Source organism: Gambusia affinis, linkage group LG22, assembly GCF_019740435.1.
Source record: "Gambusia affinis linkage group LG22, SWU_Gaff_1.0, whole genome shotgun sequence".
In the NCBI taxonomy this organism is placed as follows: Eukaryota; Metazoa; Chordata; class Actinopteri; order Cyprinodontiformes; family Poeciliidae; genus Gambusia; species Gambusia affinis.
The window spans coordinates 2,455,709-2,471,271 of NC_057889.1; the positions used below are offsets into that span (position 1 = coordinate 2,455,709).

General features: G+C 38.0%; 1 protein-coding gene across 1 annotated transcript in view; it reads left to right on the plus strand.

Moving 5' to 3' along the window:
* Positions 1-880: 880 nt before the first annotated feature.
* Positions 881-15,563, plus strand: part of clvs2 (clavesin 2) — a 37,751-nt gene continuing 23,068 nt past the window's right edge. Inside the window, exons 1-2 of the mRNA XM_044106383.1 lie at positions 881-2,075; positions 6,341-6,515. Coding sequence (XP_043962318.1) covers positions 1,687-2,075; positions 6,341-6,515 — 564 coding nt within the window. The 5' untranslated portion in view covers positions 881-1,686. The remainder of the gene's footprint in view (positions 2,076-6,340; positions 6,516-15,563) is intronic.

Genomic DNA, 15,563 nt, shown 5'->3' on the forward strand with positions numbered 1-15,563 from the left:
ACTTGCACATAAAAGTGAAACCATTCAGGGACTCCTTCACCAAATTAAACCCCAAATCAAAAACAAAAGCTTTAAAATTCCCCTGAAAGACTCAACTTAAATAAGTTTTTGATTTTGCTTCTGGAAAATGATCAACACCACGACTTCCTCACACGCTTCATATGTTAACTAACAGAACTGATGCATTTATAAATGAGATCCAAACAGAACAAATTATCCACAGGGACACTGTTAACTAATTATGAGATTTCAGAAGGTAAAAAGGGTTGAATATAAATGCTGCCCTTTTCAGAATTGTGTTTGTAAATGTGTTGAACAATGCAATCTTTCCTCTAACATGACATTTACCACATTAAATTGCAATAAATGCTTTGAATTGTGTAGTTGTATAAAGAAACATGGAAAAGTTCCAGTGCTGTGAATATTATAAGGCTGTAGTTGGCAGCACTTAGCAAGTAATGAATTAATGCATTTTAAAAGATGAATACATAAAACTTTAAGCGGAAGAATAAAAAGACTGAAACAGGTTTCCTACAGAGAAAACTGGATCACAGAAAGGTGAGAAAGGGCCACAAATTTTGACTAAAGTTCATTAGTTTTAGTTTTATTTCACTTTCTAAATTATGATTTTTTTTTTTATTCATCCTCTGTTCTCCATTTAGCTAAGCTGCCTCTTCATGCTCGTCCTCTCTTTCTCCTTGCATCCCGTTTTGGCATCTCTCTCTCTCCCTCCCTCTCTCTCTCTCTCTCTCCCTCCCTCCCTCCCTCTCTCTCTCTCTCTCTCTCTCTCTCCCTCCCTCTCTCTCTCTCTCTCTCTCCCTCTCTCTCTCTCTCCCTCTCTCTCCCTCTTTCTGTCTCACTCCTCCCTCTCCTCCCACCTCCTCCCCCCCGCCGGTGGTATCCACACACCGAGCAGAGACTCTCTGAATGTCAGTCACTTTCAGCGAACAGACGGTAATCCCCCACCTCATCCACCCCACCCCTCTCCAAACAGCAGCAACCGGAGGCAGGAGGGGGCCAAACCACTCGGGACACCTGTACACCACCGGACGCCTCCCCTTCTGATGCCTTTCACTTTCACTCCCAGAATAAGCGGTGGATTTACGCTTTAAACAGCGGATTCACCCAGCAGCAGCTCGCAGGAGGTCCGCGGATGGAAACGCGCTGTGAAGGCGGAGGTCTGCTGGTGTTCACGTAGCAGCGGCTGCAGGGTCGTGCCGCATTGTCCGGCCGCTTCGAGAGACGCTCGGGGAGACGGGGATGCTGCCGTCGTCAGTGAGTCACAGATCGAGAGAGAAAGCGCGGAGCGGCTTTGACATGGAGGCTCCCGGCTGTCGCTCAGGCCACCCGGATCAGCAGCAGGTTGGTGCAGCCTGAAGCCCCGGCGGACGTCGCTTCATCATATGCATGCTGGGAAATCATAATAAAGTTCAAATCTTGTTAGAAAAAAAAAATGATTGCGTGCGTAAAAGTGAGTGGCCCATATGTAGAAAATGCATCACAGAATGAGAGCAGCGGCGGCGTCTGTGCCAGTTCAGGGTGGATTACGTGTTCAGAGCAGCAGGCCTCCATCTGAAGTCAGCCACTGATCACAAAACGCTCTCCGTCCACTTCCCTGCCCTGTTGCTAACCGATTCCTCAGCTGGTTCGCCGGAAACCCCCGCGGAGGGACAGCTGTTGCAAACGATGACTCACCTGCAGGCTGGGCTCTCTCCGGAGACCCTGGAGAAGGCCAAGGTGGAGCTGAAGGAAAACCCGGAGACTCTCCACCAGGACATCCAGGAGGTCCGGGACATGATCATCACCCGGCCGGACATCGGCTTCCTCAGGACAGACGACGCCTTCATCCTCAGATTCCTCAGGGCGAGGAAATTCAACCACTTTGAGGCGTTCCGGCTGCTGGCACAGTACTTCGAGTACAGGCAGCAGAACCTGGACATGTTCAAGAACCTGAAGCCCACCGACCCGGGCATCAAGCAGGCTCTGAAGGACGGCTTCCCGGGAGTCCTCTCCAATCTGGACAAATACGGCAGGAAGATCCTGGTTCTGTTTGCAGCCAATTGGGACCAGAGCAGGTGAGAATTTTTTATTTATTTATTTATGTTTTTTATTTTTTTATTTTTTAAAATGAAATTAGGGCCGAAATCGTCGAAAAGTCATCTGTGTTTGTGAAACCGTAGAAATGAATGAGTGAGGCTGGAGGAGCTGTCCGTTCAGCACCACTCAGTCATTAAGAACCACTGCAGCAACCTTCTCCAAACAGCTGTGAAATATTAGATATAATCATTTTAAAACGGTTATTAAAGACAATAAATGGACTAATATGTTTGGAGATTTTAACAGAGATGAAAGAATCCCCCAAAGATTTAACTCAACACTGAAACATGTTTTTACTCAAATAAAAGTAAACATCATGCAAGAAATGACTGAAAAGAAGAGTTTTGTAAAAAGGCGACTCATGAGTAAAAATTATTAAAACAATCATTTAATATTTACAAATTACGTAATCAGAAAATATGACGTTGTGTGGAAATATTGGTATTTTAGAGACCAACATGAAAATAGTTCACATGAATAACATAATTACAAAATCAGGCACGGATGGATGGATGGATGGATGGACGGACGGATGGATGGATGGATGGATGGATGGATGGATGGATGGATGGATGGATGGATGGATGGATGGATGGATGGATGATGGACGGACGGACGGACGGACGGACGGATGGATGGATGGATGGATGGATGATGGATGGATTGATGTCCTTTCAATGTAAAACTTGTGAAAGTTAAAGAAAAGCTGCAGGTTAAAACACGTTTGTTCTTCATTCAGTGAAGTTACTCACAGTGGGTAGAAAATCCAGAGATTTTATTCAAGTATGAGTAACAATACTTTATGACAGTATTACTCAAGTAAAAGTCAAAAGTACAATGTAATAAAAATACTCTGAAAAGTTACTCAAGTAAATGTAACAGAGTAAATGTAACTAGTTACTTAACCCAGTAGGTTTCATGGTTTTGTATTTGTTTTTGACTTAAAGATTAAAATGAAATAAATGTTGAATCATTTCTGGTATTTCCCTTTTCAAATCAGGAGTAAATTCTTCTAAAAATGAAAACTTTTTGTTGGATCTTGATTCATGTATTCTGCTTTAAGGCAAAGATCTCAGTTACTTAAATAATTAGTTAGAAATGCATTATAATTAGTCACATTACTTAAAAGGTAAAAGGCTGAAATGACCAGAGAACCTGCTGTGATGTCACTTTGTCCAGTTTAACTTTAAACTGGGATGAAATATAATCTGTGGGTTAACAAAAACTATCAGATGTTCATGAACAATTGATCTGTTCAGCTGGTGGAAAGAATAATCATTTTAACAGTTTAATGATGTTAAAATATTTAACTTCTTCTTTTGGTGTCAAGGGAAGAGATTCTTCTGAATATGTAGCTTTAAATGATCCGTATGTGTGATTATTATTCTATTAGCAACACGCAGTGATCAATAGTCAAATAAAACAGGGATGTTTCTCCAGAATTGATCAAAAGCCAAAGTAGAAATTTTAAATACTTATTCACAGTTTCCTGGTTTCTCCATTTGTCTGGACTAAAAAGAAACACTTTGTATTAGAACAAAGGGAAAATATGCCAAATCTTTACAAATGTTTTCTGGTTTGATGAAAACAAACTGGAACCATAATTCTAAAAAAGGACAATTGACACAAAACCCAGCAGGCAGAAGAAGCAGTAAAACATGGAGGCAGCTTCATGCTCATCTTTAGTTTGGACCGGGGGTTTGTCAGGATGGATGTCAGTTTAATCGATTACTGTTTAGTAGAAAATTTAAAAATGTTGTCTTTCAGTTTCATATTGAGTCAAACTATTGAGTTTTAAAAAGGCCAATCTAGAAAATATGTTGATTCGGCTGAAGAGAATATAAGAAATTTGGAAAACTCTTTAAAGGTAGAATGTAGCAATGTTGGTAAAAACAGAGTTAAATGTATCAGTTTAAGGTTGTTTATACTTTCCAACCAGGTTATAGAAACTTTGTTTTTATTTTTCACACTTATTTCTTGTTTGTTAGTGGAACTGCACAGCAAACATGTCACACAAATGGAGCAAAAGGTCATGATTTCATCTTTCTTACAGCCAAAACAATGACATTTTAATGATGCTTGCACTCTTCAAATCAATAGATTTGCTGAAAATCTATTGATGCAAATAATTCTACGTGTTGCACTTATTTGCTTGCTAATTGGTTGAAAAAGCAGGCGAGTTACGGGCAACAATCCTCTTTTTGCATGTCAGCATGTTTGCATCCTCAAAGCAGCACTGGGCCTAATTGCAGTTTGATGGATGGACTGAAGCCTCGTTAACTCATTATCCTCTGAGAAGAAGCAGGCTGGCTTTTACACACCATGATCACCTGCTTTGAGCTCGATGGTGAACCATAAATCACCTGAAGGCCCAGCGGACAGCACTGGTTCCATACATAAACTGATGATAGTAAAAATAACACTAGGATCATGAATAACTAAAAAGTTCAACCATGAAGGTTTTCAAAGGGTAGGAAAGCTGCTACTGTGGTATTGCTTAATCAACATTTATCTAAAGACCTGCATTGATGATTTTTATTGAATAAATTAGTTTAAAACTACATTGAATCAATCATTAATTTGCATAATTTTAGCCTAATTTATTATTTACACAATATTGCTGTGTCATTCTCATTCCTCTGCTTCTCATTTTTCCCCACATGTTCCCATAAATGCTCAGGCTTCGCTGTGATTTGGTCCAGATTATCATCTAGTTTGAGGTTAAAGGTGAAAGTGATTTTGTTTGGCTTTAAAAAGAGATCAGTTCTGTTTAGTGTTAAATAATCAGAGTTTTATTAACATATTGACCTCTGTGTCAGTCTGCTTATTGTTAAATATATGCACAAAAACAATAAAATGAACATTATTACTGTTAATTATGCAGGTTATTTTTCAAAAAATGGATTTAGATTCTGCACAATGATTTAGTTTGATGATGAAAACATGAGATGAAAGAGTAAGATGATGTCATGGTAACTGAGCAGCAGACGAATCTGAAGCATCAGCTGGATGAAAAATCCTCAAGGATCCACTGAGGCACCAACTTATGTTGCAGATTTCTGCAGGAGGCTTCATTACTGGCAATTAAGGTTTAAGATCCAACATGACTGAAAAGCAAATAAAACTGAGCAGCAGGCCAGCTGTGGATTTAACCAGGTCTCTCCAGCCTCACCGCTTGAACATGTCCACATTTTGTGATGCTATAAACATACATTTATGTGCATCTTATTTGGTTTTTGTACACAAACTGATTAACATTTGTGAAGTAAATTTAAATAACATGAGAGTAAGCTAAGTAAAAATTGGAAAAATGTGACTATCAGCCCACAAATGTTGCTTTTGAAAAAGTAGTGAGAAAAATCAGAAAGACAGAGAATGAGGAAGATAATACTTTGGTCAGATGATACCACATGTTGGATCTCTAGCCTACAATCAGAATGAGGAGGAAGATGCAAATGCAAATCACCACAGAGTGAAACATGGTGGTGGCAGCATTATGCTGCGGGTACCATTATTGGATTTGGAGTGTTAGAATCCAAACAGTCCTGGTTGGAAACCTGGAAACGAATATCCATTTATATCAAAGGTTTATGAATGGCCTAATCAAAGTCCAGACCTAAATGTCATTAAGAATCAATGGTAAAACTTTGAAATTGATCATCAGAGTCACTGTCCATGTAATCTGACCTGATTCTTTTGCAAAGAAGAAAAACCTTCAGTTTCCAGACGTGCAAAGCTGGAGCTAAAATTGCAGTAAAATGTTTTTCTACAAACTATCGACTCAAAAAGCCCGAAGATAAATGTGTGCCAGATTTTTTGTTGAAAGAAATTTAAAACCATGTATCATTTTCCCTCATAAAACTGTTTTTGCACTTTTTTGTGACCTACTGCATAACAACACAATAAAATACTGGATATTTGTATTGAAACAAACTGTGAATGGACTGTAGGAACATCAGCACTCAACACCTGAGGACCAGTTGCACTGGTCAACTGACCTGATACCACATGGATGGAACCAGAGGCCTTATAACTGAGAGGCAAAAACCAAAGAGCCATGAAACATGCAGGCAGATATTAAGCCTTAAAGTCAATTAAAGCTTTAGCTTCAGAGAAAACAGGAATTATTAATGAATTATTGTGGATCTGAAAGGCTGAACAGACAAAAACAATCTGAGTAATGTGTAGAAATATCCATGTTTTACTTCAAAGAAAAGAGAAAACCTTGTGATGTTTCCTTCAGATACACGTTTGTGGACATCCTGCGAGCCATCCTGCTGTCTCTGGAGTCCATGATCGAAGACCCGGAGCTGCAGGTGAACGGCTTCATCCTCATCATCGACTGGAGCAACTTCACCTTCAAGCAGGCCTCCAAGCTGACCCCCAGCATGCTGCGGCTGGCCATCGAGGGGCTGCAGGTAAGAAGCTGCATGACCAAACAGCGTCTGATTGAGCTGCTGGCTGGGAAACGTGTCCAGAACAAGAAAGAAAAACTGCAGCTTTCCTCCACAGATGTTGCTGCTGTTGTTGTGGAAGTTTGACCTTATGAACCCAGAGTGTGATCTGGTTCAACTTCACACTGATCAGCTTTTTAGTTTCCAAAGAAAACTTTCAGGTTTAAGTCAACCAGGTCATATGAAATTGGATCAGCCGTCTTCACGGAGTCCCTCAGGGTTCTGGTTTAGAACCAGTCCTGTTCTTACTTTACTTACACACATCCTGATAGATAAATTATACATTAATAGAACATCTTATTGCACAAATGACATCTAGTTGTATTTACTGAAAGTATGAAAAGCACATAAATCGTTGCTTTTATTTCTTCTGATTTAAATTACAGTAGAAAACTTAAGATTTTTTAATTAAGACATGCTTTTAGTTTAGTTTGCACTTTGTGATACTTTACTTTCTCTGTATTTTTTTCTAACTTTGTGTGCTGCTTTAATTTTTGTTCAATTTTAAATTATCCCACTTCAACCAAAATGTTGCTTTTCTTTAAATTCAGAGGCAGGAAACACTAAAAAGCTTCATTTTTATTTGTCAGCAGACCTCCAGCTTCACTTCCATTAGTCTGCTGTTAAAATATGCCTCTTAGATTCAATTCTGCTTTTCAAAAAGTACCAAAATAACACCAGAATACCAAAAAAAAACATCTTTTTTTATTACTGAGTTGTGAAAACTAGGAAAACGCGAAGGCACTCAATGCCCTCCATGTTCTCCAGACCCCAGAAAAATCATTTGTCTTCTCGGTCTCCGGCTCACATTTAACATCATTATCGAAATGAGTTAGCTGAGGAAAATGGTGGCGGGCAGAGTTCAGCTGTCCTGCAGCCAGCAGCCAAACCAGGGAGGGAAACGTCTTTCTTCTCTCTGCGTGTGTGTGAGGTTTGATGTGCAGATGAGTGGAGTTCGTTATTGCTTTCACAACATGGCTGTGAATCAGCTGCCAATTTGTTTTGGGCTCCATTAGTCACAGTTACATCCAACGGGGAGAGTGATTCTCGGGGAAAGAGAGAGACAACGTGATGTGTTATGAGTGATTGTCTGATGGGTTTGTGGTGGAAATCAAAGTCAGAGCGATTTTTAGCACAAATTTCACCTAAAAACTGCTGAACGTGAAGAAAGAGAGAGGATAATGTTTCTGTAACTGTACCTTTGCAGTATTTGTTATTTAAATTAATAAATACTGCAAAATGTAAATGTGTCAAAATGTAGTGATGTAGTGAAACATTAATATTACGCATATTAATGTTTAATTTTTCTCTAATGTTTCCATTAGTGTCTTTTTCCTGCAGCCTGCAGGCAAAAGGCTGAATCCACCATGGATATGAAACCAGGCCATTGCAGGGCTGCACATTAGACACGAACTTCTCATTTCTCTGCAACCAAAATAACCTCCAGAAAGTCAGAAACACACATAAGATCCTGAAACGACCGGAGGGAAAAGAGCTAAAAGAGACCCAACAAACAAATAACCGGCTTCACAGCAGCCTCTGGCTCATGGCTGCTATCCTTCATTACTATCAGCAATGAAAAAGACATTTCTATAGATCTATTGCACCTTTCCCTTCAGGGGAAGTAAAACATGTTACATAAAATTGGATATATACTGCAGGTAATTCTCAGCTGGATTTTATTTGCTCTGTAACCTGAGGCACTTTACTGTGAGATTGATCCAAAACTCAGAGTCACTGCAGGCTGGACAGATTTTATCTTCCACAATTTTAGACTGATTCTTTAAACTAATGTTCTGTTTTAAAACCTTTTTATCTATATTGCATTTTTAGAATAAACCTTTGACACTCTGCATGTAAATTCTGTTTATTTATGCAGACATTTGCTTTATTACACTTTTTATCTGTGGAAGGTTACAGTATTCATGGATCTATTTTGTAAAGGCAGCTATTTGGACAGCAATGAGTGCTTTACGTTTTCATCCAGTTGGCAAGCAAATACTTTGCCTACTTTTCATTAAGTCTCCTGAAAATATTCCAAAACACCTGCCAGGTTCATAAATACTTATAATATGTTGTTAGAGTTTATGATCCCAGAACTGCTTAGTACTTCTGAAATATTTTTTACTTTCTGTCTTCTATTTAAATCAAAGCATCTTGTATGATATTGCATCATATCTGCTTGGAGCTCATGGAGTTGTTGAGCTGCAGATTTAAAGGGCCAGACACATTTAGGCAGATGGAGGAACTCGAGTGTCCAGATGAGATCAACATTAGTTTTCATGTAAAATAAAGTTATACCTAACTGTTTTCTTGTGGAGCTCCAGACAGAGTATGAATTATTGTTGACTTATTAGTTTTGTTATTTTAAACTGCATTTTTTTTCATGGATTACAAAGTTATTGAGTGAATATCACTTGGTAAAAAAGGCAAATAAATCTGTTTGTTTTTCCAGAATGAAAACACGGTATGAAGAACCGTGTTTTCTTCACAACACACACACACACACACACACACACACACGCATGCACACACACACACACACACACTCTTGCTGTGCAGAGCGTTGCGTGTTCATTCATTTGAATCTGAAATTAGCTTCTTACATGTAAGCACAAAATGAAACAAATCAGCTTTTTAGTTAAATCCTTTCCTGCTGTTTGTCTCCTGTTGAGTCAAATGGACTTAATGACTGAGAGTCGTTCATTTAAACAAGATTTAATCCAAACCTCAGTGAATAAAGACTCCTCTGTGGCTTCATCAGGGTTTTAATTCTGATAGTTCTTTCTGAATAAAAGAAGAGGAGTTATTGGAGCGAATGTCCAGCAGAGGAGAGGCTGACTCAGAAAACATCTGACAGTGGAGCGGTGAGAATGACTCACTTCAGGTTGGAGAGTTTAAAGCAGCAGATTAGCAGCCATGCAGTTAATTCTGCAGCGTCGTTTAGTCGCATGACGGCAGCTTCACACCCGGCGCATCGTTCAATTAACTCCCACCTGAAACATTAACTTCAGCTCTGAAGCTGCGGATCAGGTTTGCTTTTGTTTCTGGACTCATAAATATCTCAAATATTAATAAATATCTATAAGAGAAACTAACGTAGGTATCAACAGTATATTGTATTTATTTCTGCTTCCTCTTAAGTTTTTTTCATTTCAATAAGCAATTAATAATTTAATGAAATGAGCTTCATAAATTCCATTCTGATATTTAATATTTTCAGATGCATTGTAATCTAATTTATTTATGGTTTTCAGTTGTGTGCGGTTTTTATTTCATTGCTTTTTGGTTATTATTTTAGAAATTTTCAATATCTTACATTTCTAATGCTGGATCTTTTTTTGCAAAATTAAACTTCAGTTTCTGAGAGGGAACTCTTGCATCATTATGCCATTATAATTATAAAATGACAGTGTTCTAATTTATCACAATAATTTTTGAGACGACTTATCATCCAGTAAAAGTTGTTCTTGTGACAGCTGCGATCTAGTCTGTATTTTCACATCAGAATCTGACATAAATGTGCCAATTATTTAATTTTTAACCAAAACAGAAATGAACCTGGGTTACTGTAAAACAAACACAAGGACACCTGATGCTCGCGGTGCTTCGGTTCTCCTCCTGTCATGCCGACCCTGATCCAGTTGCTTCTGAGCAAACAGAGCAGCATGCAGACCACATCCCTCACAATCCAATTTGCAGCTCTGCATCGTGTGCAGAACTGAGTCGGGTCTGAGTCGGCACCTCAAGGCTTCTCATCTGCTCTGCAATTTTAGTTTTTCTCACAACTTTCTTCAGGGTTTGTTTTTGCCTCTGGGTGTAAAGTCTAGACAAACGGGAACCAGAGAAACGGGAAAGATCGCTGGATGTGCTGCCAGTCAGAAAACTGCAACTAAACAAAAGTTTCAAAGAGATCAGATCCCAAAAAGGGAGTTTTGATGCTAAAGATGACGGATGTCAAACAGCAGTCATGGTTAATGTTATCAATTATCTACATGTAATAAACAAATTTGATCAGTTAAATGTTATTTAGCAAAAATTGGCCCTAATTCAAAGACAAACACTGATTGTGTCACAACCTCAAGCATTTTTTCTTTTGGTGTTTGGATGCATTTAATACCATTTAAATACTAATATTGCAACAATATTAGACAGTAAGAAAAACAACAATTTGATTGGATTTACATCAAAGTGCTACTTTAAAATGATCAAAGATTAGATAACAGTCATTATTTTATTCATAACTTAAACTGGAATGTTGATTAATTCCCTCCCAGTGACGAGATCATTACTGGTCATGATGATGATGATGATGATGATGATGATGATGATGATGATGATGATGATGATGATGATGATGATGATGATGATGATGATGATGATGATGATGATGATGATGATGATGATGATGATGATAATGATGGGCTGAAGTTTGACCACTGTCATTTTAAAAAGTCTATTATTAATTTCACTTGGTAATAAACTAGAATTAACATTTATAGTTTACCATTTGGTGTTTTTTTATTGTGCAAAATTAGAAATAAGAACAGAATTCTGAAATGACATTTAAATACTGATTTTCCATTTTATTTGTATTATTCGTGGTTTATGCCACCAGTAGGAACATCACTGGAGAGCAAATGACATTTAAGGAAAGCTTTCAAGCCAAATTTGATAAATAAAATCATTTAGTGGATTATTTATTTTCACTGAAACACAAAAGCTGAATTATGTGAGAGACGATCACACAGCAACCTCTTTTTAATTAAATATTTCGTTAAGCATTGAGTTGTAACATGTCAACACAATTATGTAATAAGATATTAAGCTGCAGTAAATGGTTTGCTCTGTGAATAAGCAAATATAGAAACAATGTGGTCAAACTGGAGAGTTTAGCTGCATGGGTGAAAATACTTACAGTCAATATTTAAATAAATAACCAGCTGCTTTTTCTGCAGACAGTTTCTTTAAAATGGTTAAATACCATTTAATTACCATTTAATAACCAGTAATTACATTTGCTTTATGTCACAATAAAAGCCCACCTCCACCTGCACGTCTTCATCTCCATAAAAGAGATTATGTTGAAGAGTCCAAGAAAGCAGAGGAGGTGAAACACTGTGGATGATGGGATTCAAACCCATCCAGTCATAATCCTGCAGGATTACAATTTCACTGAGGGATTAAAGTTCCAACTGTCCAGAATCTGCTTTTCTCCTCAGGACAAGTTTGAAATTTACGTTTTACATAAATAAGTTTAGCATTTCAGATTGTTTTAAAACAATCTGAAAGAAAATGTTGCAATAAAACACCAACAGCTCAGGAGCAGATCAGAATTATGACTTTAAGACATTTTGAGCATATTGAACATTTATTGAGGCATTTTTTTTCCAAACACCTGGATTACAATCTCAGCTGTGTGGAAAGACAATTATTGCATAATTACATGATTCTTCAATAATTATTAATAATTTAGGTGATTTTTTTTTAAGCAGCTGAAGTGATTAAAAGCTCATTTATTCTGGTTTGAGCAGCAAATCAGAAAAATCCTCACGAATTAAGTGTTAGTTCCAGTCTGAAGCAAACAGCTGCTTATTTTACAGCAGACTCTTTAAAATATGGATGCAAATGAATGAAGTTAATGTCTGCATTTAACGTGGCGTTGTTTTATTTCTCTGGGTTTTGATGCAGCCTGTTAAAGGGCCAGCAGACCAGAACTGCCTGCCATGCCGGGAAGCCACGTTGTTCCAGAGGTCAAAGCTGCGGCTCTGGTTCTGAAAGTGATCCATCACAGTAATGAATGAGCCGTCTTCTCGCTCCGACAGTTAACCAACCTCTTACCAGCTGCTGGATCCATGGAAGGAAAACTCTGGAAGATGTGCAAATACAGCTGCTGTGTGTTTCCATGACGATGTGGCGCAAAGTACAAGGACCCAATCCGCTCCTCACGTTTAGATCACGCCAACCGACAGCTCCGCTTGAAATCATTAAAAGATTTTAGAGTTAATTCTGAAACAAAAAAATTTTATAATGTTGAATTATTCAGTTTCTGCAGTCAGATATTTTATTTCTATATAGTGATGGTCCCTAAAAATATCAGTAATTCCTGAATTAATAAAGCGATAATTACATATTTGTTTTAGCTCTTATCAGTTCTGAACAATCCATTACGGAAATGGAGAAAACAGTTTTAAAGTTTGAATCAGGTCCTTTTATGCATCTAATTACATCTGATCATCTCACAAGTTTTATTTATTAATTAATTTATTAATTAATTAATTAATTTATTTATTTATTTATTTATTTGTACCTGACAATACTTCTACCTAAAGTAAGCTACTTTTGACCATTTTTTTATTTATTCCCATCCTTTCTTTAATTTTTTTTGCCATGAATAAACACCTTGAAATGATTGAACATATATTTAGTCTGGTTTGGTGTTTAGGAAAGATCTTTGAGATTCTTCTAAATACCAAACAACCTGAAATAAATGTTGGCATTGTGCAATAATCATTTTTAAAAATAGATAGGATTTTACTTTATATTAAAGTCGAATAAAAACATTTTTCTTAAAAACTTAGATTTAAATTCTGAGGAAATCATTTCTTTTGATGTTTGTTGTTTTATATGTTTGCAACACATTTTAATTGAGGCTCAATGAGAAAAAATGAAACATTTTGTGAAGCATCAAATTCTGTCACATCTAGTGTTCATGTTTCATTTGTTGTAAGTTTTGCATGAAAGCTATAAAGTTGACAACAGAAGCATCCAGACTGTAAACTCATCACCTTGGTATGAAGTTGGGTCCTGCAGGCCAAGTTAAGTGAACTTTAACCTTTCTAGAAATCAGAGGCAGCCTGGCTCAGCTGGAGATCTGCAGTAAAAACATTTATTGCAGATAACGTGACTGAAGCTAAGCGCCTGGTGTCACCTGTTATATGCCAATTACAGCTGAAACATCAGCAGGTTCTGTCCCGATATTGACAAAATATCAATCACGCAGCATCTGATCAATAAGCTAAAAGGCCCTTTAACTGAGCCCATTATTTGTGGGAACAGATCGATGTGTCCACACCTTCCAACAGGAAACAAACCTGCTGATGTTCAGTCGCTCCAACAATCAAACACATTTCTGTCACATCTGGGACTCATTAAAGGGATCCTCAGGTTTTCATGCTGCTCAGATTAAAATGGGACAAAGTTTGGTAAAAAAAAAAAAAGTTAAGCTTTGACCTTTTCAGTGAATAAATGAGAAATAAAACTCAGTAAACTGTGAAGCAAATGGAGCTGAAATGGAAAAAATATTCAGTTCCATGGTCAGAAAAGGAGTTGATACAGAAAGAAGTGAAGTAATCTTGTGTTCGCTCCTCCTCTCTGGCCTCCCACCTTTCTGTGTTCCTGCCCCTCCCCCACCTCTTTCTTTAATAACATCATCGCCCTCCCGTTCCTCCTGTCTGCCTCACTTCAGCCACTCCATCCTTCTTTCAGCAGGGACAATAGTGGCAGAGCCTTTTGTCTGCAGCGACAGCAGCGTTCAGCCACGTAGCTGTTGATTTAGTTGAAGCCTCAGTCAGTCGTCTGCTCCAGAAATGCTCAGTTTTTCTGCTAGAATCAAAATCTGAGCGAATCGAAAACATCTCCAGTTTTCTTCTCACTTTTCTTCTCAAACAAGCATCATCAGGCGGCTTCGAGCCTTCCTCTTAACCCCCCGCCTTTCTTCCTCTTCCTCCGCCTTCCAAGGCCCCCTCCTGCTTCATCCCACCCTTGCTTCGTTACCACGGCAACATGTCCTACTGCCTCGCTATCTGCTTTGCCCTCTCCTCCAGATGGGCTCCCTTTTGTTGTGTGTTGAGACAGAAAACAGGCCGCTCCGTAATTCTCGGCTGTTTTCTTCCCCTCAGCAATCGAGCGTCAGCGAACGCGACGTGGGAGATTGTTAATGTACCGTGAGTCATGTAAATAGATGATGTGTGATTAGCTGGAAACGCTGCTGGCAGAACAAAGGGAGAAACAGCGTGGGAATCATTTTTGGGGAGGTTGACCTTTTCCCATTCGTTTTATAACAATCTTGTAGATTTGCATCATTTACGTCGAGTGTTGACAATTCATAAAGAAAACAAAAGGAAAAAAACTTTCGTTGTTTCTGTAACTAATAAGTATAAATTTCCAGGTTGCTTTTCTGCTCTACTGGTAAAGATGTGAAAGCAAAAAGATTTTTATTGCAGTTGCAAAATGTAATGAAAAAACTGAGGATAATCCAACTTTTAATTTGAGTTCATTTGACAAAATTACTGTTGGAGCAGCTGCAGCTACCAGAGTTTTAATCCTAATAGGACTTTCCTCGTGAAATAAAGGTTAAAAAAAATAATAATATTTTCTTACATATTCCTGTATATTTTTTATGCAAACCTTTTGTAGGTTTATCAGAGTATCTGGAAAAGTTTATTTAGTGATTAACACGACTTCTTGGGTCCATAATTCTGACGTGACACAGACTTCTTCTCTTAGAAAACTATTAAAGTGGAAAATACTGGACATGAAGAAAGTGCATTGATATTCATAAAATCAAAAAATGGCGTAAAAAGAGAGATTAGTTTTCTAACGGCAGAAATTCTGAGTGTTTATCTGCATGTGTATGCGTGTGTGTGCGTGTGTGTGTGTGTGTGCGTGTGCGTGCGTGAGTGTGTGTGTGTGTGTGTGTGTGAGACAGGAATCTTTCATTTTAATTTTTCTTTTTTTTAAACACACAATGAAGGACTTGATTTGCAAATTAGCGTCAAGCTAAAAAACCTTCGTACAAAACAAGGATTACTTTCCTTTAAAAGGCCACATTGTTTACTGTGCTCTCCTTGATTAAATAAATTTGAATTGAATTGAAAATATAACTTAATATGCATTAATACCACAACCCCTGAAGCTAACATAGAGGTTTATTGTCTTGGAGTGCAGAGGGAAAACACACGGTGCTCCTGGATCGGCTGCCGCCAGTAGTGTGTGAAGTTGCATTGCTTC